Raw genomic sequence first — 25,551 nt, forward strand, 5'->3', positions numbered from 1 at the left:
TTCAACAACATCTGGGAGCTCACAGGTTGAGAAAGGCTGAAGGTTGCAAGGCAGTTTGTCTACAGGCACTGCAGCGATGCCTTCCACAGCCTCAGGTACTCAGGTGTTAATAACTGGGTGGCAAAAATGCTCCTAGGCTGCATACACAGATTTCTTCTTTAAAAGCCGTGTAAGACATGCCTGTTTTCATTATGAGTAAAATTAAGACATCAGTTTAGTAGCTCAGAGGGCATCTAGTCATCGGCCCCTGCGCACACATCCCCAGTTTGATTCCAGAAAAAAAAGTGATAATAGAAAATGAGGAAAAAGGGAAATGTTTTTCAGAAAGGGGGTAGTGGAGGGTTTCATGTACTGCCTGGGTGGGGGCAGAAGAGGCTTCACGGAAATCAACCTGCACCTTCGAGGATGGGGTGAGGAGAGATGTCAACCCCTTGGGCAGGACTCAAAATGCTTGAGAAGAATTCTTCCAAGCACCAAAACAGATGATAGCAGCATTAATGTGGCTGCACCCCATTTGCATGGGCACAAGCCACACTGGCAGAGGGAAGGAGACGGGGTTCCTTTAAAAGTCAGAGAAGGGGCTTCCTCCTCCTCCTTCCGCTTGAGTCCTCTGCTGCCCCCTTCTCTCCCTCCATCTCCCAGGGCTTTCCACCTGCCCCACAGCTCTCACAACGCAAGCCCAGCCAGGGAGAGGCTTTGTGGGGTAGGGAAGAGACTTCAGGGCTTGCCCACCCAAGCTGTCCTGGAAGTGTCAACCCCTGCCACCAGCCCAGAAACCACAATTACAACGCAGGACAGGTCAAGAAACACCCTGGGAGTTGCACATCCTGCCTGCCCACGTGCTGGGTGGCTCTGGAAACCAAGCACCGGTGGCAAGCTGCCCAATCTTGATAAGCTGCATAGCATGATTCCAGGGAGCTTCTCATTGGCCAACGCAGGGAGACGAGGAGACGCACCCCTAAAATGCACCAGGAGGGAGGAGGTGGAGGCGGCGAGAGCTCGCTGCTCTGCCGCTTTTGCGAAAGGGAAGCAGAGCCCCCACACAAGACGAGGCAGCCGAGGTGGTGTTATCATAAATAAGTACATTATAACTTTATTAAAATCCAAGACACGGAAATATTCCAAAATACAAAGTGAACGACGTCATTCTTCCTCAATACTGTACACCTGATGCAGGACCTCTCTCAGTGCATTATTATCAATATTATTTCCAGAATGTGAACATTGCCTTCATTTAGAGTTTGTACTAGAACCAAGTCAGCTTCCCAGACGGTTTCAGAGGGGTGAACTCCCAAGCAAACTTTATTTTACACTGTAAACCGCAGTTGCATCCGCCGGGAAAAAGCCAAGGCCACGCCGGGCCCTGGCCAGAAAGCACCGTCCCCCTGGGGCCTGCGGGAACAAGTCGAAGTGTGTGGGTGTGGGTGTGCAAGGGGGGTGGGGAGAGAGACGGCAACACCCTTCACCAACCCTGACTGGGCCGCCTTCAAAGAGGACTTGGCAATGCCCAGCCTCTTCCACCATCCTGCAGAACACTGGACAAGACAGACTCAAGACCAGCTTGGGCCTCACTGCTATGCATAAACACTCCAAACGCCACCTGGAGAACAGAAGTTGGTCCCATTTTTTAAAATATTGGGGTGGTGGGGAAAGGGGGGTTGCTGCTTCACCCAGGGTGCTGTTCAGCCTGAGCTCCAGCTACCCAACTGCAAGGACACACACAGTCGCGCGGAACCCACAAAAGCTAGCGCACAAAAGTCCTTCTCAGGTTTCATCAAAGCCAGAAGCTGTGGGTAAAGGAGAACCAGTTGAATTGTGGCAAGTATCTGAGTGGCCGGGTGTGGGTAGGTGGAGATTAGGAACCGGGGGCAAGATTCCCCACCCCAGACCAAAAGTCTAAAACATGTGGAACAGCCCATCCAAACTAAGGCAAGCTCAGAAATGGGTGGTGGACTTCCCTGCCGCCCTCGCCCCCCCAATCTCCTCCCACCGCAAGGATAATTCCTGCTGGGATTCCCCACCAGTGGGAGAAGAGCAAATATTGGCAGAAAGGGGTTTTTTTTTTAAGGGGGCGGGGGCAGAAACACACTGTGACCACCACTGTGCAGAAAAAAGAATACTGAATGGGGCTTCTTTTCTCTTCTGCTTCCAGCCGAAGCAGCTTGTCCTGTTAGCAAGAGTGCAATTCTTTCCCTACTTATGCAAGTTTGCTCTAAGAATATTGAATGACAACTGGCCAATGCTGGCTATGTACGCTCGAGTCCTCCTCCAAGTCCTCTCCTGGACCAGAACCGCCAGGGCCAGGCAGCCGAGCCCAACGCAGGCAGCGGCTGCAGCACCAGACAGAGGGGCCTCCCCCCTGCTCCTCTCCGGGAGCTGGAGGGCTGGGCGGCTGGGCTTCTGCCCCTCCTTTTCATCCTCGAAAGGCCTGTGGCCAGCTCCCCGATGCCTCCTTCCTTGTGAGGCTCCCTCTTCCCTAGGGAGACACCATGCAGGGCAAATGCTTGCGCTTGACTGGAACGTTGAGCATCCCGGCCAGGCTGGCTGCCTCCCCTTCCGGAGCCTCAGGCCAGAGGGACGGCGGCAGCTGCCCTTCTGCGCTCAGGCTGCTGCCCTCTTCTGCTTCCCGGAAGAACTTCTCGTACCTGTCCAGGTAGGGGGGCCTTTCGGGCAGCAGGTAGTAGTGGGTGGAGCTGACCTTCTTGCCGTTCTCGATGATGGGCAGGATGCAGGGCACCCGGCTGCCCGAGCCCTCGCTGTGCTGCCGCTGCAGCGCTTTGCTGCTGACGTACTTGGGGTCCGGGGCAAAGCTCTGGGTGGGCGGCATGATCCCGTTGAGGTACGAGGGCAGGCTCTTGGGGCTGGGCGTGCGGGAGTTGCTGCAGGACAGAGGCTCCCTGGGGGGTACCTTGGGCGGTTTGTCCTCGTCGCTGTAGGCGCTCGAAGCCACTTCGGCGGACCACCTCCGGTAGTCGGGCTTCAGCACTCTGGGCGGGATGGGCACCCTGGGCGGGACCTCGGGCTTGTCGTCGTCCGAGCTGGGAGACGCCCGGCGGAAGTGGCTGGAGACCCTCACCACCGGTTTGTGGAAGGACCCGGCTGGCCCAGAATGCGAGCGACGCAACCGGCGGTGGAGCTGATGCGCCGTGGGAGCCGGAGGAGGAGGAGGTGGAGGAACAGCAGCAGCAGCAACAGCAGCAGCACAGACCCCGGCCGAACACCCGCTCTGCTTAGCGGAGGGAGGCTCTTCCGCCTTCGATCCCGCCGGGGCGTCGAAGTAAGCGTAGTTTATTTGCCCGCAGCCCCGGAAGCTCCGCCTGCCATAGGTGGCGGGCTTGAAGGCAGGGCCGCTGCACTCCTCCAGCAAAAAGTCCGTGTCGGAGCTGGTGAGGAACTCCACCTCCCGGTCCACGTCGTCGTGCACGAAATCCTCCGGGATGGGCAGTGGGGGAAGCGGGCGGGTGCTGCGCTCAGCACCCGGAGGCGCCGGGGGGAAGGAGAACAACGGCCCGCCCTTGGTGGGGGTTGGGGGAGCCGCCTCGTTGGACGCGGCGAGGGAGAGTCTGCCAAAGGCGGGGACCAGGCTGCGATCCTCTGGCCTCTCCCCATTGGGGCTGGGCTTGTCGCTGCCACCGTTCTGTGCTGGATCAGGGTCTGAAATGTGGCCTGAGAGGGAGAGGGAAAGAAGGGTGAGTTGCTAATCTCAAGACACAGGGCACCTCATGCACAACTTTCCTCAAGGGGGGGGGGAGCGTGGCTGCGGGAGTGGAGAAAGCCAGATACCCCCGGCTGTTCATTGCCAGCACATGGCATTTACTAAGACTGGTAGACTGCTTTTGAACATGGAGGCCCCACTGGCTAGGAGATATGGATAGACCCCACCTCCTCTGCCATGTTCTTAGATGACTAGATGGTCGTTGGGGTCCCCTGAGAACTCTGCAATTCTATTAAAAGGGGCTGGATGGATCCCAAGTAGGGCCCAGCCTCCAAAGTGGCCAACTGGGTGCCTCTGGGAGCCTCACAGACATGGCAAAAGCAGCAGGCACAGTCCCTCCTCGACTCCATCCCTCTCAGCACCGCTGGGTGAGGTATCACAAGCCTTAGAGCCATTCACCCTCAATTGTGCACTCAGATGCACACATGTATATAATCAGATCTAGATATAAATGCATATAATATTTATAACATATATGAGGATTTAGATCAAAGAACGGTCAGGAAAGAATGGAACTGGATTTCGGACAACTTCCGTTCTAATATAATTTCAGGAGAACTATTTTAAAAGCTTTGCTCGATGGTATTTAACACCTTATAAACTGAACTATAGACAGACAGGATCGGATAAATGCTGCGAGACGTGGATTAAATAAAGCAGTTCACATACACAGCTTTTGGAACTGCTCTCAAATAGAAATACCCTGGAAATCCGTTCAGGCCGGTATCTCCGATGTGTTAGGATATCATACATCATATGCCCTCGGAACCGAAAATATTTCTGCTTGGCTATCTAAAACACGTTATTCCAGTAAACGATCAAGAAACAGTGTTCAAAACCCGATTAACCGCTGCTAAGATTGCAGCTAAAAAATGCGGGCAAAAGCCATTTCTCCTACTATATCTGAACGGACTGATACGATTTGGTCTGCAATAACTATGCTTAAGGTTACTTATTACAAAATAATGTATACAAACTATCCTAACAAGTTTATGGAAAGAATGGTGTGGGATTTTTTGTAACTTTCTGGAACAACAAACTCGATGGCAATGCTGCCTTCAACTTGCTGTAACAATATTTCTTTATGCTCCTTATTCTTGGTTTACTTTGTTTATTAATATTACTATTATTAAAAGCAAGACAGCATGGGGTACTCCAGTGCTCTGGCTGCCAAGACTGCTGGTTTTTCTGCTGCCTGCCAACCTTCCTCCTCTTCTTCAATAAAAAAAAAAGCAGGTATCTTCAGGAACCAAATTGCTAGTGGAAGGAGGAGGGGGAGTCACAACTGAAGAGCTCTGAGCTGCAACACAAATAAATATGAGGTCGACGGCGGTGCCAGGTACCTACCAATGGACGTTAAGTGATGCTGTGCGGACGAGTTCAGATTGTAGGCCATTGCTACGGGCTCCATGTTAAAGAAAGGGCTGAAATAATAAATAAATAAATAAATAATTTCTATTTGTGCCCCGCCCTTCCCAGTTCAGAAAACCAGGCTCAGGGTGGCTAACAACAAATTTAAAACACTTAATTGATGCAACAAAGAACAGCATAAAACGTGAATAACAATAAATTCAAAAGTCAAAAATCAATTTAGGGGGGAAATCCATCCAATAAACATTAGATGATCACCAGGGCTAGCTGGCTAAATTCGTCCTATTTGGGCCAGCGAGGAGACCAGGGGAGAATTAGCTGTGGGATCCCAGAGCAGGTAATCTTCATAAAAAGAGGAAGGGGAATAAAAGATCGGGCTAAGTTCAAATTGAAAGCCAGACAGAATAGCTCTGTCTTACAGGCCCTGCGGAAGGAAGTTAAATCCTGCAGAGCCCTGGTCTCATGGGACAGAGCATTCCACCAGGTCGGAGCCATCACTGAGAAGGCCCTGGCCCTAGTGGAGGATAATCTGACTTCCTTAGGGCCCGGGACCTCTAAACTATGGTTATTCATGGAGCTTAAGGACCTCTGCAGGGCATACCAGGAGAGGCGGTCCCGTAGATACGAGGGCCTTAAGCCACAAAGGGCTTTAAAGGTCAAAAGCAGCATCTTAAACCTGACCCGATACTCCACCAGGAGAGAGAAAGGAGGGTATCTGTAGGTGAAGCAGGGACAGCCATAACCCAGAAATAGTACCTCGGGTTAAGAACTTTGCTTCAGGGTGAGAACAGTGCAAGGCAGTGATGTGAGTGGGAGAAAATATCTGGTACCCTCCCTGAAGGAAGACTCACTTTTCAAAATGGCCTCCCCAACAGGGCTTGAGGCTCCCAATGCCTTGCCCCTTGTGGAGGAAGCTGCTCTTCAAGGGGACTCTCATCTCTGGAGCTGCAATGCCGGCTGTGGACATGCTGCTCGGCTGACGTCTGCGCTTTCAGAAGTCCACTGTCCTCGCCAGGTAGCCAGCTACTTCAGCAGCCTTTAAAAGAGGGGGAGACAGACAAACAAGGGTGTGTTAGTCCCATGCGGCAGAGCCAACAAAGGTCCAGGGTCAACCCAGGAAGAACTTCTCAAGGCTCACAACAGCCAGTGGAAGGAGAAGCTGGCTTGTGTAGCAATTCTAGGTCAAAGGCCCTCCTTGTAGCTCAGTTCAGTGGCAGAGCATCTGTTTGGCGTGCAGAAGGTTCCTGCGTCAATCCCCAGCGGCATCTCTGGGTGAAGGCTGGGAGGGAACCCTGGAGAGCTACCCTTCCTCCCCCAGACACACCACGATTTGAGCCCTGGCATGATTATATTACGAAGCCTGTTCAGAGCGACAGCAGGAAGCACTGCCCTCACTCAGAGTAGGCAAACATTTTCACATATGCAGGAAACGCTATTGTCAGGTCTCCTGGTGTTTTGTTTAAAGGGGAGGGTAATAGGGGAACCCGAATGGACATCTAGACATTGCTGGGCTCTGGCTCCCATTGTCGCTTGTCCACAAACCCTCAAGTTCCCGAGCCCAGATTTAAAGCTTCAAGGGAGCCTCTTGGTGATGGTAGGATTCAGGGAGTGCGGAAGTGGCTACGGCTCCCCATATCCCCAGTGCAGACTCCTTCCCAGCACTGCTACCTGCACCCAGTCCCCCCCTCCAGCTGATTTAAATAATGCTGGGTTTGGAAGGGTATAAGAAAAAGAGAGAGCGCTCCTTTGGCAGTTCTCAGATATTTTAACCAGCTATATAAGTTAGGCGCCAAACAGCTCCTTAAACCAGGGTTACAGCTGCCAACGCGTAACGCCTAGTCCCCATTAGGGAGCCATGTTTCAATACGACTTTTCGGTTCCCGAAATTCATTCCGATTGTGCAGATTAAAAATAACAGATGGAATTCTACAGGATGTGTTGCTAGTGTTTGGAAAACAGTCAAGATCCAAGGATCCCCAGGCATGTGCCTCCAGACGGCAGAGACACCAGGGGCCATCCTGGTGCCAGGGCATCTTCCCTTGGCCATAAGTGGCCTATAGACAGGTACAAAAAGTGCATGGCAAATTTCAAACTCCGCTCCCTGCCTCTCCTCCTCTTGGCACTGCAAATTGGCACTTTCTTTCTAATCAAAACGCGGTATATCAGCATATTGCAAAATACAAAGTACAGTGGTACCTGGGGTTACATACACTTCAGGTTACAGACTCCGCTAACCCAGAAATAGTACCTCGGGTTAAGAACTTTGCTTCAGGGTGAGAACCGATATAGTGCTCAGGCAGCGCAGCAGCAGCAGGAGGCCTCATTAGCTAAAGTGGTGGTTCAGGTTAAGAACAGTTTCAGGTTAAGAACGGACCTCCGGAACGAATTAAGTATTCAACCCGAGGTACCACTGTATGTTTCGAGCACAAGGCACAGGCCCACCAAAGTAAACATAAGAACCTCCCTCCACTACACCCTGAAGAGATGGGGCAGGTAACCTTCTGGGCAAACAGACCCCATTTGCCATCTTGCGAAAGCCAAGAGGTGGACATACTCCCCAGGACCCTTGTTAATGGCCCCGCTGCCTGCCCCCCCAAGGCTGTGGGGCTCAGGCCACCTGCACCCTCCTGCTCAGGCTATATGAAAATCCCTCCGTGTGCTGTGCCAAACCTGGAAAGCACAGAACACCTTGTGCCAGCCTGCCCCCTGCAGCGCCCGCAGGGGTGTTGTGCAACCAGCTCTCGTTTTGAAACCGTTCTGGAATGCAGAGCCTCCACTGCCATCAGCACATCGGCGAGGACGGAAAGATCCTCCCACTCCCTGGCTTTTTTCAGGAGTCTGGCGGCTGCAGTGGGGGTGGGTGGGTGGGGTGGGGTTGGGGATGGTTTTATGGCCCAGTTCCTCCCTCCTCAAAAGAAAGTGAAGCAGACGTAAACCCATTTTCTACAAATGGAAGCCACCAAGAAAGGGGCACCCGCAATGCTATAAGAGCCAAACTGGGATGGGGGGAGGGCAGAGAGAAAGGGAAGGAAGTCAGCCCAAAGCTCACCAAAATGGAGGAACAGAATCACAGAACTGGAAGGGACTGCCTAAGGTCATCCAGTCCAACCCTCTACAATAAAGCAATCTCAAAACACGGTTTCCCATCCAGTTTGAAACCATACCAGGCCCTGCTTAGCTTTGCAAATGTGCTAGCAGTTTTATTGCTGCGTCATTAGGATGGTGGTAATGCTATTATTGATTCTGAGGCTGGCTCTCATCATCATCATCATCATCATCATCATAGCAGCAGCAGCAGCAGCAGCTGACTTCTGGTGCTAAATATGGGTGCCTTATGTGGAGTTCGCTTTCAAATCATTAAATAACAGCATGCATACCCCCTGGGTGCAGGGCACAGTTCAGGGATTTGCAGCAAATGCTTCCAGTTACTCCAACCTAATTCTTTTTAGAAGGCAACAAAATTAGTACCCCGAGTGCACTTCCTGGAGTTTCAAGTTATGCAACCATAATGGGGGGATGGGTGGGTGGGATTTACAAGTTACCCACAAAATTAATGCGGAAACTGTCACTGAGGCAGGTAGTGCAGAGGGCTTTTAAACAGCCTATAAGTTTGCAAGGAAAAACAAAACTTTCTTCAGGGAGAGAGGGGCAAGTGGCTGCTCCCTGCAATTGTGACCTCCTTGGGGCAGAGACTCACCTCTGCTACTCTGACGAGCGCCCGGGATGCTGATGACAAGCCTAACAGTAAAAGCAAAGGAACATAGAGGAAGGCACCCAGGCTCTGCCTTCCCCTTTGGAAGGGAGAGCCAAAACTACAAATTGGATTATGGCCCAGAAAATGCAAAAATGGGACCCAAAGTGAGGCAGCACAAAAACGCACAGTCAGGTGAAGGCTGAAAGCCCTGAAGGAAGCCGCTGTGTGTCCAAATTCTGAATACATGAGGTGGGGGGGGGGAAGGGAGGAAGTGTCCAGGCAGTCAGTCCATAACAACTTTGTCCTTTTGCGGCATCAAAGCAGCACAGGAAGGTTCTTTGCCAGGTTCCCAGGAGGCGATTCCAATTCCTCCTGCCCTGGGGTTCAGCCACTGCCTCTTTCCTCTCTTAATGAGAGCCAGAGTTTCAGAGAAGCTTCAGCTGCCCTCAGGGCAGTCATGGAGGCAACTCCCAGTCCACACCACTGACCACCAGCTCCCACCAATGGGATACAGACATTCCCGGAAGCCACGTATCTCAGGTCCCCTTTGGGGGCGAAAAAACTGGGCAGGATGAATGGTGAATGACTTGCGAGTCAGCTGAAATCTAAACCTATGTCAAGGATGCTTTAAACTGGCTGCTTGTACAGTGGTACCTCGGGTCACAGACGCTTCAGGTTACAGATGCTTTCAGGTTACAGACTCCGCTAACCCAGAAATAGTACCTCGGGTTAAGAACTTTGCTTCAGGATGAGAACAGAAATTGCACGGCGGCGGTGCAACAGCAGCAGCGGGAGGCCTCATTAGCTAAAGTGGTACCTCAGGTTAAAAACAGTTGTAGGTTAAGAACGGACCTCCGGAACGAATTAAGTTCTTAACCCGAGGTACCACTGTACTGTAGCATTTATTACAGCACTGGGTTTTTGTTTTAACTGCTTGAATCCAATGAAACATATTCAAAGGCCCTGTCAACGCATAAAAGGAGTAGATGGAGATCTGCAAAGTAGGGAGGTGGTTGGGAATCTTGCATGAAGAGCCAAAATAAAATCAGGCAGAGGACAGCCAGCCAAGAAACCTTCCTGCGGCCACAGCAAGTGGCTGGCAAGATAAAAAAACCCGGGATTCCTTCCTGTGGTTCAGCCAGGGTGCCGGGAGAGGCGCCATGCTGCCCTCGGGGGAACACAAGAGCTGCATTTATCCAGCCTGCCTTTTGCACAGGGAGGAAGAGGAGGTGGAGGTGGAGGCAGCTGCTGCTTCTCTTTCTCTCTAGTGGTAACCTAATTTTGCCTGCTTAACCACTGAGTATCATGAGTAAATCTCCAAAGAGGGAGGGAGGGAGGGAGGGACCCATTACCAGCAGCCAACTCATCAAACCCAGCCTGCAGCTCTTCCCTGCTTGACAACCACATGACGTCATTTCCTCCTCCTCCTGTTGAGATTTATCCAGAGCTGAACTCAGAGGCACTTTCGCAAAACACGCTCCTGAGATCCCAATAAAACCCAGGAGGGAGGGAGGGAGGGAAGAGGAAACGCCCCCCCCCCCCGCCAGTGCAAACTGGACTGTTGGCAAGTAGCACGTACCATGTCCTTCCTAGAATTCATAAAAGGAGTGCTGTGCAGCCCCTTACGTAATCTCCAGTGGCGTCAGCCTTGCAGGATTTTGCTCACAGGTAGATGATGCCAGGACATCCGGGGCTCCAGGTTGCAACAGACACCTGGGCTTCTGCAGCTGCAGCCTGCTAGCCCCTCCCCTCCGTACCACCATTCAGTCCTGCTACTCTTTAAAATAATGAAGGGATCAGCCGCCCACAGCAAGCCACACCACTCAACACAAACCTCAACAGGCTTCCTGTTCCGTTCCCCCACCCCTGGACTCTTAAGGTGAGGAGAGCCTGAAAAAACCAGTTTCCTGATGCCGCTCAATTTCTGCGTTTATAATTTCCTGTGGTTTCCCCTCCAAGTGCTGCTTGCAAATGCTGGAGGGTGTTGCAGTGTTTCAAGGCTGCTTGCTCGCCACTTTTGAGTGTCAAGGGAAGGCAGTAAAATAAAAAAACAGATTCCTGCTTTGCCCACACTTCCTAGGCACTAGGTCTGAGCAGTTTTGCCCAGTAAAGCCCTCATCTTTAAGCAATAAATCAGAGCATATGTCAATCCAGAGAAAACCTGATTGTTTGTTTGCTCAGGTTCGGGAGTAAATATGAGAAGTGGTGGGGAAGTCTTGTGAGCTGCGAGTGCCCAGGGCTGTCCAACTATACCTTCCAGCTCCTCAGCAGTCCTTCCACAACACTGCCTGCCTCTGCAGAGCAACACAAGAAACCTAACAAGACCTTGCCCAACACGCAAGAGCCTCTATTTCCTGAAGTTGCTAGGGATATTGCAGGCTGCAGTCCATCACAGATGGAAGCCACTCACACACAGAGGGGTGCGATTGTGAAAGGGGAAGCAGGTGTGTCCTGGTCCACATGTCTGATGCTCAGGAACCCAACAGGGCATTTGCATGTGGGCCTATGGGCCTGGGCACAAGGCATGTCTCCTGCACGCTGGAAGAGATGTAGCATACTGAGCATATGGAACAGGCTGACCCACAGAAACATCCGACTGCCTGGGGACACAGAAGGAGCAGAGCCCTAGAAACCCCAAAGGGAGCGGAGTTGAGTTTTCAAGGGAGAAATGCACAGGTGGGAGGGGATTTTGACAGCCAAGGGGCAGCTGCACAGATCAAGGCAAAAGGCAGCCGAGAAAGAAGACCGGAGGAGATGGTGAGAGTTTGACAATGGAGGCAAAAATTCGGTCACGAAAAGCTAAATTCTGCAAAACAACCAACACCACCCATGAAACTCCTGAAAATGCACCCAGATAACATTACTGGACTCAAATACGTCAGTTACCCTTGAGGTTAGCTTGGTTGGTTAGAGTGTAGTTCTGATAATGCCAAGGTCATGGGTTCGATTCCTATTCAGGACTCCTGCATTGCATAGGCCTGGACAGAATAATAATAATAATAATAATAATAATAATAATAATAATAATAATATTTATATCCTGCCCATCTGGCTGGGTTTCCCCAGCCACTCGGGGTCCCTTCCAACTCTAAGATGCTGCCATAGGAAGGGACACTCATGTTTCATGGAGTCCTGCCCTGCAGTGCCTTTTGAAGAGCTCCCCAGATATCCTCGCACGCCAAACAAGCCCACAAGGCCTAAACCCTTGACTTCTCCCTACATGGACGCTGAACTTTGCACATACTTCCAAACTCTGGTAGGTCCCCCTCCCCCTGAACCTATGAGAGAGAGAGAGAGCCCTGGGTTTGCTCAGAGTTGCAGAAAGAAAACTTACATCTGAGGCAGAAGAATTGAGCAAAGCGAGACCAGGATTTGGGGTGGTGAGGACATGCGAGGAATGGGGAGATGGTCTGGTGAGTCCAAGAGGGAATCCCTTGCTGGATGGATGGCAACAAAGCTGACCTTTCTTTCTTGGGAGCTGAGAAGCGCCTGAAACCCACCGTAGCCTGTAAAGGTGGCAACCTTGTCTCAAGGAACCCCTTATTTAGGAAAGAAGAGCCCCCTTTCCTTTTGCATTTTCAGCACTGAGTAGTGAGCACAGTGGGGGTTAAGGCTGGACTTTGCTTACAGGAGGACCCTGGGAACATGGGTCCTGACAATGGCGTGTACCCCTGGAAATGACCCCAAAAGGGGAAGGGGGCTGCTTGGGAGGGAGAGGCACAGCTAAGAGGCTGACTTCTGAAGTCCCTGGTTCAAATCTCCCCCCTGGCCTGCCTCTGGGAGGAATCTCCACTGCAATTGTCCTGTCTGTGATATGAGCCTTAAAGTTACCTCCAAAGCTCAGAAGTTTGGCATCTCAGATGTTGAGAAGCACTGATGCCCAAAGCTCTCTCTCTCCCCCCCCATAAATAGAGGATGTTTGGAGGCCAGTTTATCACCTTTGGCCCATGATAAGAACTGGAACAGACATAGCATATCTGACACAACAGAACTCAACCCGCTTTGTAGATGCTTACATCTCCACAATGAAACTGGGGAAGTGCATTGTGGCAAGTGTGTATTTTCTGCACAAGAAATGCAACTTGGACCCTCCAGGTTGAAGAGGCGAGGGAATAACATCTTTGTCAGATTGACTCTGAAGATGCAATTTGTTAGCTGAGAATTTTTTTAAAAAATTAAATCAATTAAAGAAGAAACTTGGTGTGTGTGTGTGTGTCCTGGACGTGACAACTTATGAGAGCTCCCACATTAGACAGCAGTGATAATAGACTCCACATTTGTTGCCAAAGAAGCAGTAGAAGATTCTTCGCCCCTTTAGAGTTAGGGGGTTGTCAGATGCCTCCCTCTCCCTCTGACTGACCAGAATCAAAACCATTAAAGAAAAAGATTGATCAGCCTTCGCCCGCCTGCTGCCTCCAGATTTGTTGGACTACAAGTCCCATCAGCCTCAGCCAACTATAGAGGCTGGTTCAACACATCAGCTGCTTTCAAACACACACCCCTTACAGATTTCAGCAAGATAAAGCAAAGCAATTTTACACCAAAGTCTCTTCTCATTCAACTAGCCTGGTGCTTGCACACTTGAGAACATGGGCAGGCTAGTGGCCAGTCCTGAGGGGCCTTTGCCCACCGATGGAAAGGCTGACCACTCTCTGTTTCCTGCACACGGAAGTGGAACACACTAAATCCCCAAATCCACCCCCTTTCCTATCTGAATAGTTCTGAGCTAATAACCAACATGGTGCCCTCAGCAATCTGTTGCAGAACTCCAGCTGCCATTATCCCTCAGTGACCACTGGTCATGCCAGCTGCTGCGAGTTGGGAGTCCAACAAGCACAAAAAGCAGTGCACACAAGTACACATATCAACAGTGCCCCTCAGCAAATGTGCCTTCTCAAGAGTAAGGGAATTTGCTGCATGAAGGGCCATCACAGTAGCAGAACCATCTCCAGATATAACGCCCTGTGGCCTCAAGCGCATTGTTCTGCCCCCTTGGAACTGACCCTACCTTCTGCCTTGTTGAAACGCGCCTTTCTATAAAACAGCGGGGGTGCAGAATTCACCACATCCCAGCAAATATTAAGAACTGAAAACCTGCAGGCAGAGATGAAGTAGCATGCTGGTCAAAGCCATTTAAAGGCCATTGTGCACAAGACCACTTGAGGAGCAGCCAGGGTGCAACACCATGTTTCAAAAATTAGGGATTTAAGGCTGTAGTCCTCAATGCACTTACACAGGAAGTAAGGTCCAGCAACCTTCGTGATGCTCATGTCCAAGCAGACATGTGCAGGGGCTGAGAGACATCCTAACCGTAACCGGCGTTAACAGTCACCCCAACGGGACCAACCAGGACAGCCCTATCTGCACCTAGGAAGAAATCGCACACATGCAAGCACCAAGCTTCCAAGGCCAGGGAAAACAGGCACAGAAATCGCTCCCACTTTCATGTTTGGCTGCTATCATTTGGATCACAGGAAAACACCAGCTTCTAAGGAAAATGTCATGGAAACCCAAGATGCAGAGGAGGCCTGGGGCTCAGTGGCAGGCTCAAGCTGCCACCCACCACCTTGCGCAGCCCTGGAAGCTGCTCCTGCTGCAGGGACCCCTCCTCTGCCCCGGCCCAGAGGCTGGCACCAGTGAGACAATGGCTGCCGTTTGCCCCACCAGCTTTTCCCTGCCAGTGCCTCAGTTTCCCAGCCAGGCGGCGACAAGGGAGCCTGACACCGCGCAGGCACAAGAAGGGGGGGGGGGTGACGTCGTGACCTAGATGTCCCCCGAGTCCCTCTCCTCTGCATCCCGTGCAAAACGTTTTCACCGCAGCTGAAGGCACCGATCCTAAAGAGGGGGCGCGGAGGGCGGGCTTGCGCTCCTCCGTCATGCACACCTGCCGCGGCAGGAAGAGACCCGCCCGGGTCCGTGCGCCGGAGAAGCCCTTCGGGAGCGGGCCAGGGAGCGAAGGGCAGGCGGTAGAGGAGACAGGGAGGCCCGTCGGGCAGCAGCTCGCCGCCTCCGCCCGGGCGGTTGCGTGGCAACGGCCCTCGCCCTACCTGCGCGCGGCAGGTGCCCCGTCGCCCTCCTCTCCGCCGCAGCCGCCGCCGGTCCTCCTTCCAGGGCGGGGATGACTAAGCCGCCCTTCCGCAGGCGGAGGCTGCCTCGACGGGCAGGACGGCACAGCCCGGCCAACCTTGGCGGGAGGGAACCGAGCGGCGGGCCAGGCGGGTAGCGCTCTAGCCCCTTAGCAGTGGCGGCGGCAGCAGCATCAGCATCTGACCGACGAAGAGGCGAAACCCCGTCGGGCGCTCCGCCGCCACCCCAGGTCTCCAGCCCGCCCCAGCGAGGCGCCGCTGCGCTCGCACTGCCCCGGCCCGGGGCTATGCTGACGCCATCAAAAAAAAATCTACACGTGTCCCCGAATCCTCACGTCCTCTCCGTTCACGCAGCCTGCGTCCCGCCCTTACCCGTAGGGCAGCGCCGGGGCTCGACATGTCCCGTCTCCCCGCGGCGTCGTTACTGCGCACGCGCCGCCGCTGCCATCTCCCAGCACCTCTCCCGACCGCGACTTCCTGGCTCAATGAAGGCGGACGAGAGACGCAGCCTCTTTTTATAAGGGTGGGCGTGGCCCCGAGCTTAGGCCGCGCCTCCTCCCCGCCCAGCGCCAGGGAGTCTTAAAAGGGTAACGGCTCTAATTTCCGGCGCAGGGAGGTTCAGCTTCATCCGCTCCCCCCACTCCCGCTCTAAAGCCACGGTACTTTCTGGGTTGGCGGTCCTCCCTTTGCTCCTCCCCCCCCGCACAGGTTCAACAGGTGCAGCTTTCTTCTCGCAGCAACGCCTCCGTGATGCTGTTGAATTGTTGCCTGTAGGCAGCCGCTCAAGGCAAAGGAACCCGGGGGCAGCTATGCATACCGCAGTTGCATCGTACTTTATCTATTGGGCTCAACACCATCACAATTTTCCTTTGTTTCCTGGCACTAAGCTCCATGGACTTCAGTGCTTACTTCTGCCAAGGTTTCTCTTCACCCTACCTGCGATCTTCTGTTTACAGGGTATTTTTACCCGTGATTTCCCAAGAAAAGCTCAACAACTTGATTTCCTTAAAAAACAGTGCAACAACTTTGACTGCCCCTTCAAAAAAATAAAAAAATAAAATCCTGGGTATGCCCATGGTCCGCTTCTCACCTTTATCCCAAGGTTTTGCCAGTTGCAGCTTGTCATGGACAGGTGGGAAATTCTGTCTTTTGCATCACCACTCTCCAATTTATAGGCCCCCAGGAGCTGCTCCCCTTTGCATCTTTGCCCACCCATTAGGACAGGTCAGAACAGGAGTTCCAAATGCAGCATGTCAGACTGCCCTGGCCATCTATGCCTTCCTGAAAGGACATGGACTTGCCTTGGCTTTTTCAGGACAGCCCAGTGGCAGATTTTGACCTGGTCACTGCCCTTGATGGTAGAAGAAGGTTCTGGTGTTTACACACTGAAATCTGAAAGGTACCAAAACACCCACAGCTTTCATTGTGAGAGCCATGGATCTCAGGAATATTCTTCTTCTGCAATGGCATTTCATGTACAGGGTGGTTGATTTTTGCTGTGTCCACATTGCTCTGCCATTTTGCATACTCTGGTGGGTGATGTAACAGCCTTTGGGCTTCAGTGAATTCTTGCCCATTTTAAAAATTATTATTATTCCATCTTACCGTTGGGAGAGACCTCCCCTGCTTGCTGAGGGCATGCGCCCAAATCCTGTAAAGAAGGCATGAAAAACCCAACACGCAGCCTGAAAAGGGTTAAACTTTTGCAAGGGTTGCAAAAAGCCTCACAGCTATGGAACAGGCCATGGAGGCAGGGGACACAGCTGAGACAGGAGCAGGTTCTCCAGGGAGGAAGAGCCAGAGGCATTCCTATCTTCCTGCAGTGAAAATGACCTAATTTGTGCCACTTTCCCTGGGGAGAAAGCTTTCCGCCCCCCTTCCCTGGAGGACTGCCTCCCTAGCGGAATGGATGCAAATAGCAGGGACGAAGAAACAGGGAGCCCCAGTCCCATTTTCTCTGCGTGGAAACATGACCTGTTGCAAGCTTCCCCAACCTGGTGCCCTCCTGCACCTGCTGCTAGGATTGGCTCTTCTGCCACCACAGCCCATCATCTCCTGGGAAGAGGCAGGAGGGGGGAAGGCAGAGGCTGCTCCCTGCCACGAGAAGTGATGAAGGTGGCTTTGAAGAAGTCTATTTGCCTCCTGCTGTGAAACCTCCAAAAGTCTGGTAATAATAGCACTTGACCAGGGAGAACAAGGAACTTTAAGGAAGCTCCCCTCCCTCTCTCCCAGGCCCTCTGGGTTTACATCTGGCCAGCCCTGCTGTTTGAGAGTGGGGTTAGCGGAAACCTGAAAGGCATATCTGCTGGGGAACCATCGGCTGGAAGTGATTCCCTCCCGTTCCCATGGCAACTGGAGAATCCAAAAGAGGATGCAACTATCACCATAGTCGAGGCTGCCTGGCAAAACAGCTTCTTTGCCCTCCCACAACTGAGTGGTTTCTGAGAGATGAAGATTGCTAGTCGGGGCACCCGTGATCCACCCTCAGTGAAGCACTTGAAAGAACCCTGGAGCACATTGTGCATCTGTTTATGCCCTCCGATGACACACCTTGGCTCAGGTTTTCTCCCTGAGTGCAGCAAAGCTGTTCAGCAGTGGACAAGGCAAACTGGGCGGCCGGGTGTCAGAAGTTCCTCTTGCACGGTTATTGATGATTCTTGGCTAGAATTTAGGATAGGAGGACCAGGAGCACTGCACAATGTGGCTTCAGCCTGGCCTTTGCCTCTTGAGGTCCTCAAAGTGGCTGCTAAATTTGCTGGATGCTCTGGGCCTTTATCTCTCTGGGCACTTTTCCTCCTCTGGCCTCAGGGTCTCTCCTCTCATGCTAGCCAATATCCAGCAGGCTGCCCAGAGAAGCCTGTGGGTTGCTGGGATTCCATCAAAGAAAGCTGGAAAACGTGGGTCCGTTTCATCCAGTGTCTCGCAGATGAAACACACATCCCCAATTCTTACATTTCCTGAGGTTTCCTGCTCTCCCAGTTAAGACGAGGCAAAAGCTCTTTTCTTTTCTTAAAACATAGCATTTTGGAGGCCTTAATCTCACAGCAAATCTTGGTGTTGTGAAAGATTTGCAACCAAAGTGCATTTTCCAGAGTGGTTGCAGCAAAAACAACAAGCAGCTGTTGAGCAAATGGGCATTAAAATGGCAAATGCAATTCAAAGTGATGCACAATAGGGAAAGAAATAAAAAAATAATTTCCCATATATGCTTGTGGAGTGTGAACTGACAGCAACTGACCAGGAACAAGACCTTGGGGTCATAGTAAGTAGTTCAAGGAAGATGTCAACCCAGCAGCTGTGAAAAAGGCAAATTTGATGCTACGGACCATTGGGAAAGGAATTCAAAATAAGACTTCCAACATCACAGTGCTGTTATGCAAAGCTACAGTGCGACTGCATTTGGAATACTGTGTACAGTTCTGATTGCCTCACCTCAAAAAGGATGCTGCAGAATTGGGAAAAGGTTCAGAAAAGGCAAGTAAAAGCTGACATGCTGAAAGTTTAAAAAATTATGCATGGCATGGAGAAATTGGATAGAGAAACGTTTTTCTCCCTCTCACATAACACTCAAACTCCTGGATATTCAATGCAGCTGACGGCTGGAAGATTCAGGAATGAGAAAATAAAGTCATTTTATTTTATTTTTCCTAAAATATTTGTATGCTGCAACTCCGTAGCAAAAAATCAAGATGGTTCACAACAATTGCAATACAATAACAAGCCACACAAAAATTGAAGCAGATCACCAGCCATGGATGGCCTCAACCTCCATGAATTTATCTAATCCTCTTCTAAAGCCATCCAAGCTGATGGCCTTCATTACCTAAAGAGGAAGTTTAAAAGAACTGCACTTTCCCTCTTTGTCAGGAGGAGATCGAGGCTTCCTGCAGACTCAGGGACTTCTTCAGAATCCGTCCTCCGAGGCGGCGCCAGGCTCTCCAGCTGACCACTAGGGTGCGCTCTCCTCCCTTCCCAGGAAATGGGCTGCTCTTCAGTAGGCAGTCCCGGGGACTGTTTGAAATGCCGTGGTAGGGATGCTCCATGCTCCAGTCTGGCCATCCTTCATGGGGAGAGGAGTCTCGTCCCTCTCTTGCAAGGAAATGAGGGGCTGTGAAGGTGCGCAGCGTCAGCAAGAGCGTGGCTCGGCACCCACTGCAGTGACATCAGACGTGGGTGGCTGTCACTCTTCTGCAACCTCACAAACCAAGTTGCAATCATATGCATTTTGCTAACAAGCTCAGGGTGTTTGCATGCAAGGGGAAGCTTTTTCTGCACAGCAGTGGCATAGCAAAAGGTGGGGAGGGGAAGGAAGAAGAACAGCCCGCCCTGGGCCAAAAACAAGCTTCAGAAGTGCTGTGATATCGTGATAGATTTAAAAATGCCCCAAGCAGCCCGTCAGCCGTGAAGTAGAGACAGTGGCCAGAGAGTTTGCTTTGCATGATGACAAAGCTCACTTTCTCCTTCTCCGGCCCAATGTGAGCAGTTGCCATAGCGAAGCGACGCCAGCCTGAGTAGGACCAGTTTGTCAGAGAGCATGGACTCAGTGCAGCAGAGCTGTTACAAAGATGCACCGCCTGTTCTTCACTCACTGCCAGTCACATTCTGATCCAGCCAGCCAGGCTTTCCTTAATGGCAGGTGAGAGAGAGCAGGTCACTTACTGCAGACTGTGAGGGGCGACCTGGTGGCCCCTTGCTGGGCATGAGGAACGGCCTTACATGGCTTCACTGGAAGCTTTTATCATATCTGACTTTCTGTATTTTGTACATCCTCCAGCATTATATCTGATGAAACTATGGACGTCCTATTCCATAATATTAATAATAATTGTACTATTTATTTGACAGGGTTGCCTCAGCCACTCTGGGCCGCTTCCAACATATATAAAAACATAATAAAACATTAAATATTAAAAAACTTCCCTTGCAGGGCTGCCTTCAGAAGTCTTCTAAAGGTTGTGTAGTTACTTATCTCCTTGGCTTGGGGGGGGGGGTTGCATCACTCCGTACCCTCCAGCATTTCTCTGATGGAAATAGGGATGGCCTAAGGAAAAGTGGCATGTTCTGGGATCAATTCAGAAAACAGAATGCATTCTTTAAATCGGGGACTGTCCTTAGAAAATAGGGATGCTTGGAGGGTTTGACTTGACAATCGTTATATATCAATCAATAGGTGTTTCAATTATTCATTGAAAACAGAAGTAGAGGCTAAAGGGTCAATGCGATGGACGTGACTCATAGCCTTGCAAAAGTCGCACCTCTGCACCCCTTAATCTCTCCAGCCTCCATCCCAGACAAGCAAGAGGCACACCCCTCTCCCCGGGTTCAAGGAGGGCCCTTCCCAGCCAGGCAAAAGCAATGGAGGAGGGTGGGGCCTCTGAGAGGGGGTGTGGCCTGGGAAGGAACCCTGAGGGCAAGCTGAGAGCTCAAATCCAATTTGTACTGTCCTATTAGGTTTCGAAATACAGTGGTACCTCGGGTTACATACACTTCAGGTTGCATACGCTTCAGGTTACAAACTCCACTAACCCAGAAATATTACCTCGGGTTAAGAACTTTGCTTCAGGATGAGAACAGAAATCGTGCTCTGGCGGCGTGGTGGCAGTGGGAAGCCCCATTAGCTAAAGTGGTGCTTCAAGTTAAGAACAGTTTCAGGTTAAGAACAGACCTCCAGAATGAATTAAGTTCTTAACCCAAGGTACCACTGTACATTTATATCAGACCGTTTGATGCAATGAAGTAATGGCACTTTGTCTTGGCGCTGTGCTGCTGTCCTCGTCTCGCGTCAGCCATATTTGGGCACATTTATACGGGGAAGGGGCAAACAAATCCATGTCGTATAACAACACCTCAAAGAGTATTATGTGCTGTCCTGGTTTCAGGGCTGTGGGCTGGCAGGAGCTAGATTAGGGGTAGCGGTGATTTACTACTTTATGGCGTGGCCTGCAGTAATGGACGTGCTTGCTGGGGCAAAGCCGCTCGCGTTACACTCAGCAAATGAGTAACATCTGTTCATCCCACATACAGAGCTGACTCCATCTGGGAGGGCCTGTAATTTTAAGTGCTTTTCCTCGGAACCTGTTCCTAACAGTGGCTGGAAGTCAAAAGACGGGCTTTTGGGATGGGTAATGAGTTAAAACAACAACCCAAAGCAAACTTCCTGCAAGCTGGTAACTGCCCTGAAAAGGGGCAGGTCTCCTCCTCCTCCTCCTCCTCCTCTCACACTGACCAGAGGAGCACCTTTAATTGATGCAGGAAGATCTTGTGTGTCTCCTCTGGCTCATGACACACACAAGCGTGCACACTGAGTAACTCACGAAGAACGTGCTCACTTCCTCTGTGAGCAAGAGGCTATTCATGCCTCTTTCCTGGTTTCTGCAACGGGGAGAGCCCTGAGCTGGCCTCTTCCATCCACTGTCTGCCACATGGCGACAGGCAGCTGCTACTTATTTATTTATTGCAGCGAAGGAGGAGAAGGGAACCTTTGCTGGTTTCTGTGACCTCATAAGGAAAGAAACTAGGACCGTCTTCACAGAGTGCCCACCTGCTCGGCCACTCACCTTTTCCTTCCTGGAGGTGCCTTAGCAACAACCAAAGCCCACCTCCCTCCTAAGGGCAGATCCATACTGCAAGCTTTTCTACGTGTGTCACTTTAACTGTCATGGTTTCTGGGAACTGCGGTTACTGAAGGTGCAGAAAAGTCTCCTAAGAATGTAAGAGAAGCCTGCTGGATCAGGCCAATGGTCTATCGAGCCCAGAATTCTGTTCTCCCAATGGCTAACCAGGTGCCCCAATGGAAAATCCTCAAGCAGGACCCAAGCACAAGAGCATTCTCCCTACCTGTGGTTTTTCAGATATTTAGAATGCGGGAGATATTCAGGAACATTTGCTGCCTTGAACTGTAGGGGCAGAGTATAGCCACCATTACTAGCAGGCTTAACTTCTACAGATTTGTCCAACCTTCTTTTAAATCCATCCAAGATGGTGGCCATTGCTGCCTCCAGTGGCGGTGAGTTCCATAGTTTGACAATGCGTTGTGTGAAGAAGTGCCCTCTTTTCTCTGTCCTGCATCTTCCAGCAATACAAGAGAGGGAGAAAAGCTTTCCTCTAGCCACATTATCCATGCTGTGCATTCATAAACTTCTCTCATGCCTTTTCTCTAACTTGCCTTTCCTCTAGACTGAAAAGTTCCAAAGGCTGCTGCAAGCTTTCTTCATAGGGGAGTTGCTCCATCCCCTTGAACATTTCAATTCTCCCTTTCTGAACCCTTTCCCAACTCTACAATATCCTTTGGGAGATGAGGCTCCTTGCAATGCCCAGAACCCTCCAGCAAAGGAATGGCTATCGAGCCAGTTTAAGTCTGTGGCTGAGCCATGCCCTTGGAATGACCTGGCTCTTCCTGCATATAATTATGGCATAAGAGGATGTGCTGGAAAGGAGAAGCTGATGGCATCACAGATTTGAGCCAATCACACCTCTCTCTTCCTCACCTTTGGTACCTCCTCTTGCCCACAACGGGCACCTGCTGCTGCCCAGGCTCCGTTTCCCTAAGACTCTGTCTGGAAAGAGAGATAACTGTCTACTTATCTGGTCTCCATTCATGCTGTTTGCTGAAAGATCAGCTATAAAAATGCAGTAATATGTTCTACTTGTAGCAGTCCATCAAGCTAGTTTTACTTTGCCAGTGCATCAAGGTATGGTTTCAATTTTTTTAAAAAAATTTTTTTTTGCAATCTAAAAATGAAATTCTTCTTGCAAACGATACATGCAGAAAAATGCTGTTTGGCATGCCAGCCCCAAATAAGAGGAAGTTCTCTTGAAACAGCTTTTCAAGGATGGGTGTGTGTGTGTGTGTGTGTGTGTGTGTGTGTACTTGTGAAGACAAGGTTGCTGTTCATTAACAGAATAATCTCCCTGCCGCATTTATGCTGGGTTGCAGATACACCAGCATGGCTGGTACTTACGAGAGTTCCCAGGAGGACCACTTAGCCAGCTTAATTCAGGAAACAGGATTTCCCATTTAAGACATTTTAAGGGCAGGTGCTAATCTGTAACATACGAAGCAGAGCATTGCGGGGGTGGACGGATGCTGATTGCAAAGCAAAAAGCGTCCCAAAAGCAAAGGGCTTATTCCCACATCAAGGTTCCTTCATCTCAGTCAGCTGTCAAAAATATTAGGCTTCTGTCTTCCTTTGGCAGCTGCGTTTCACCCACCACTTGGTTGTTCCCATTTCTCTACACAAGCACGTGGGGTGTTCTTAGAGCTGCCAGAATTAAAAAGCCACCGGGGTTAGTGTCATGGGAGGCTTAGAGGACACAGTCCTGCTCCCATAAGGCTAAACAAAAACTTAGCTGGGCCCCTCCAGATGTCTTTTTCATTGTGCATTCATGATGGTTTGTGTTCTTGATGCTTATATGCCTTCCCACTTTCAATATTGCTTGAGCCTGCACGTGGGTACCCATCCGACTGATATAAGCCCATTAATTGCATCCATGACACTGGCAAGTGCTGCAGAGTTCACCCACCAGTCTAGAAAGGCCTCTTGTCCAATGGCAGAGGAAAGGGTGTGTGGTGGTTAGGGATGCCCTGGGTGCCATCAATGAGGGGGGTGACAAAATGCAACTCACCGCTGCCTGTGGAACTGAGCAGGGTTGAGTTGCATCGTGACGCATCCCCTTCCCAGCGCTTGGCCAGTGTGATGCAGTGGTTAGGAGCAGTGGACTTGTAATCGCATCTCCACTCCTCCACATGCAGCTGCTGGGTGACCTTAGGCCAGTCACACTTCTTTGAAGTCTCTCAGCCCCACTCACCTCACAGAGTGTTTGTTGTGAGGAAGGAAGGGAAAGGAGAATGTTAGCCGCTTTGAGACTCCGTAGGGTAGTGATAAAGCAGGATATCAAATCCAAACTCTTCTTCATCTTCTTCTTCTCCCATCCCGTCCATGTCCCACCCTTGGTGGGACCCTGTCTTGCCTCGTGAGCAGCAGCACAGCTTCGAATGCGGCCACACACACACACACACACTGAGGGGGGTGACATTCAGCACGCTGCCTGCCTGCGACTCCCGAGCCTACCCCGAGCCGTCAGGGGAAGGCAGGGAGCTGGACCGCTTTGCCAGGGGCCTTCCCCCTTCATTTTGACAGCTTGGGGAAGGCTTGGGAGTCGCAGACGGGTGGCACGCCATTGCCGCCCATGCTCCCGGGCTGCTGGAGGAGGGCAGGGCAGGGCTTTCTTTGACCGGGGGGGGGGGGGGTTGGAGGGAGGAAGAGGGAGAAGGCGGGATCTACATTGGATAGCTGCCTGTGTGGCTTTCTTTGACGGGGGGGGGAATAGAGGGAAGGAGGGGAAATTTCAATTTGGGCGTGACAAAGAAATTTCTGCACCAGGTACCACCTGACCTTGCTACACTATGCCACTTCTCTTGTCTCTCTGAAACAAGAGCCAAAAAGCAACAGGAAACTTCTGACTCCATCCAGACACAACCAAGTCCAACCTGGTGCTGTTTGTTGAGCAGCAGGTGAGACGGTGGTGGCTGCTGCCAGCCTGACCAGTTAGCTTTGGCATAGTCTCTAGCAGATGTACTAGGTTTTTCCAGCACTGCTTGTGCCATTGGCAGCTGCGTCTTCTCAAGAAGAGAAAGCACTGTTGCTGGTTTCTGTTAACTCTTCCCTCTCCAGCCTTCTTGACTGAATATGACCGGGGTGCCCCGCTTTTCATTTCCACAATAGCTGGAGTCCACCTTGTCTTTTCTCTCTGCCTGGTTATGAATTCTCTCTCTCTTTTCTCTAGCTAGCTCTAAATATCAACCCCACTCTTTGTAAAGCCTCTCTCAGCTTGGGAACCTGCAGCAGCAACTTTGTCCACATCAGACCACTTGGGGAGGAGCTGCTTCTTTCCCTCTAAGGTTGGAATTTACATTTTATATCCTCTATTTATTTTATCATTTCATTACTGTAAATTGTCTTGGTGCCTTGGTAGAACATCAATCAACATAGTAAATGAATAATGGTTGTCCTGATTTGCCCCCCGCCCCCAGCAATTCAGTTGGTGTGGACCCACAAGTTAAAAGAGCATTAGCCGGTCATTCTGTTTCAATTTCTTTTCGGTCTGTATCTCACAGTGTGCTTGATGGCAGTGAGCACTAGTGGTTAGGTGGCCAAAGTTGTAAAATGGCTGGAAGGAATGGAATTCATCTGCCATTGTGAGACACAAGACAGGCCCAAAGAAAACCTAATGTTTATGCATGATATTTACATTTTCTTTGCCTTGTTAGGACTTTGTGATTTTAAAACTTGGTTTCTGGCACCATACTGTGGAAGACTGGAAGGCTGTATTGTCAGCCAGAAAGCTAGACAAGAACTTCATTGTCTCCCTGAAGAAAGATGAGGAAGCTCCACCCAGATCAACAAAGTCCGGTACTGCCACTTAGCAACTAGCCCACAATCTCAGCGGTGTAACCTCAGCCACACGGGTTAAGCAAACACCTGCCAGCCCCCAGAGCACATGAAAGGAACATTTTTATTTATGAGTGGTAAAAAAAAAAAAAAGCCTAGCGAAAAGGTCATAATCTTTGTACCACCATCACATCCCTGTCTGGCTACCACAAACATTCTAGGGCCTTCTTATCCACTGTTGGCAGTCTGTCTGTAGAATATCCTCCCCCGAGGCATGGCTGGGGCTCCCCTGGG

General features: G+C 51.0%; 1 protein-coding gene across 1 annotated transcript; it reads right to left on the reverse strand.

Annotated features, from left to right (window-relative positions):
- Nucleotides 1–1,065: 1,065 nt before the first annotated feature.
- ERRFI1 (ERBB receptor feedback inhibitor 1) lies at nt 1,066–15,346 on the reverse strand. The gene is made up of 4 exons (XM_082230235.1): nt 15,239–15,346; nt 5,938–6,122; nt 5,063–5,139; nt 1,066–3,666 (listed from the first exon to the last, which is right to left on the reverse strand). Exons 2-4 carry the CDS (start codon nt 6,051–6,053, stop codon nt 2,477–2,479), a joined length of 1,383 nt encoding a protein of 460 aa, XP_082086361.1. The 5' UTR covers nt 6,054–6,122; nt 15,239–15,346; the 3' UTR covers nt 1,066–2,476.
- Between the last annotated feature and the right edge of the window lie 10,205 nt (nt 15,347–25,551).

This window comes from Podarcis vaucheri (genome assembly GCF_965113315.1).
Source record: "Podarcis vaucheri genome assembly, chromosome: 7".
NCBI lineage: Eukaryota > Metazoa > Chordata > Lepidosauria > Squamata > Lacertidae > Podarcis > Podarcis vaucheri.

Coding starts and splice junctions, on each gene's coding strand:
- ERRFI1 (XM_082230235.1), bottom strand. CDS start 6,053: ATGTCCACAGCCGGCATTGCAGCTCCAGAGATGAGAGTCCCCTTGAAG. Junction 5,140..5,937: donor TGGGGAGGCCATTTTGAAAA/GTGAGTCTTCCT, acceptor TTATTATTTCAG/CCCTTTCTTTAACATGGAGC. Junction 3,667..5,062: donor GCATCACTTAACGTCCATTG/GTAGGTACCTGG, acceptor TCTCCCTCTCAG/GCCACATTTCAGACCCTGAT.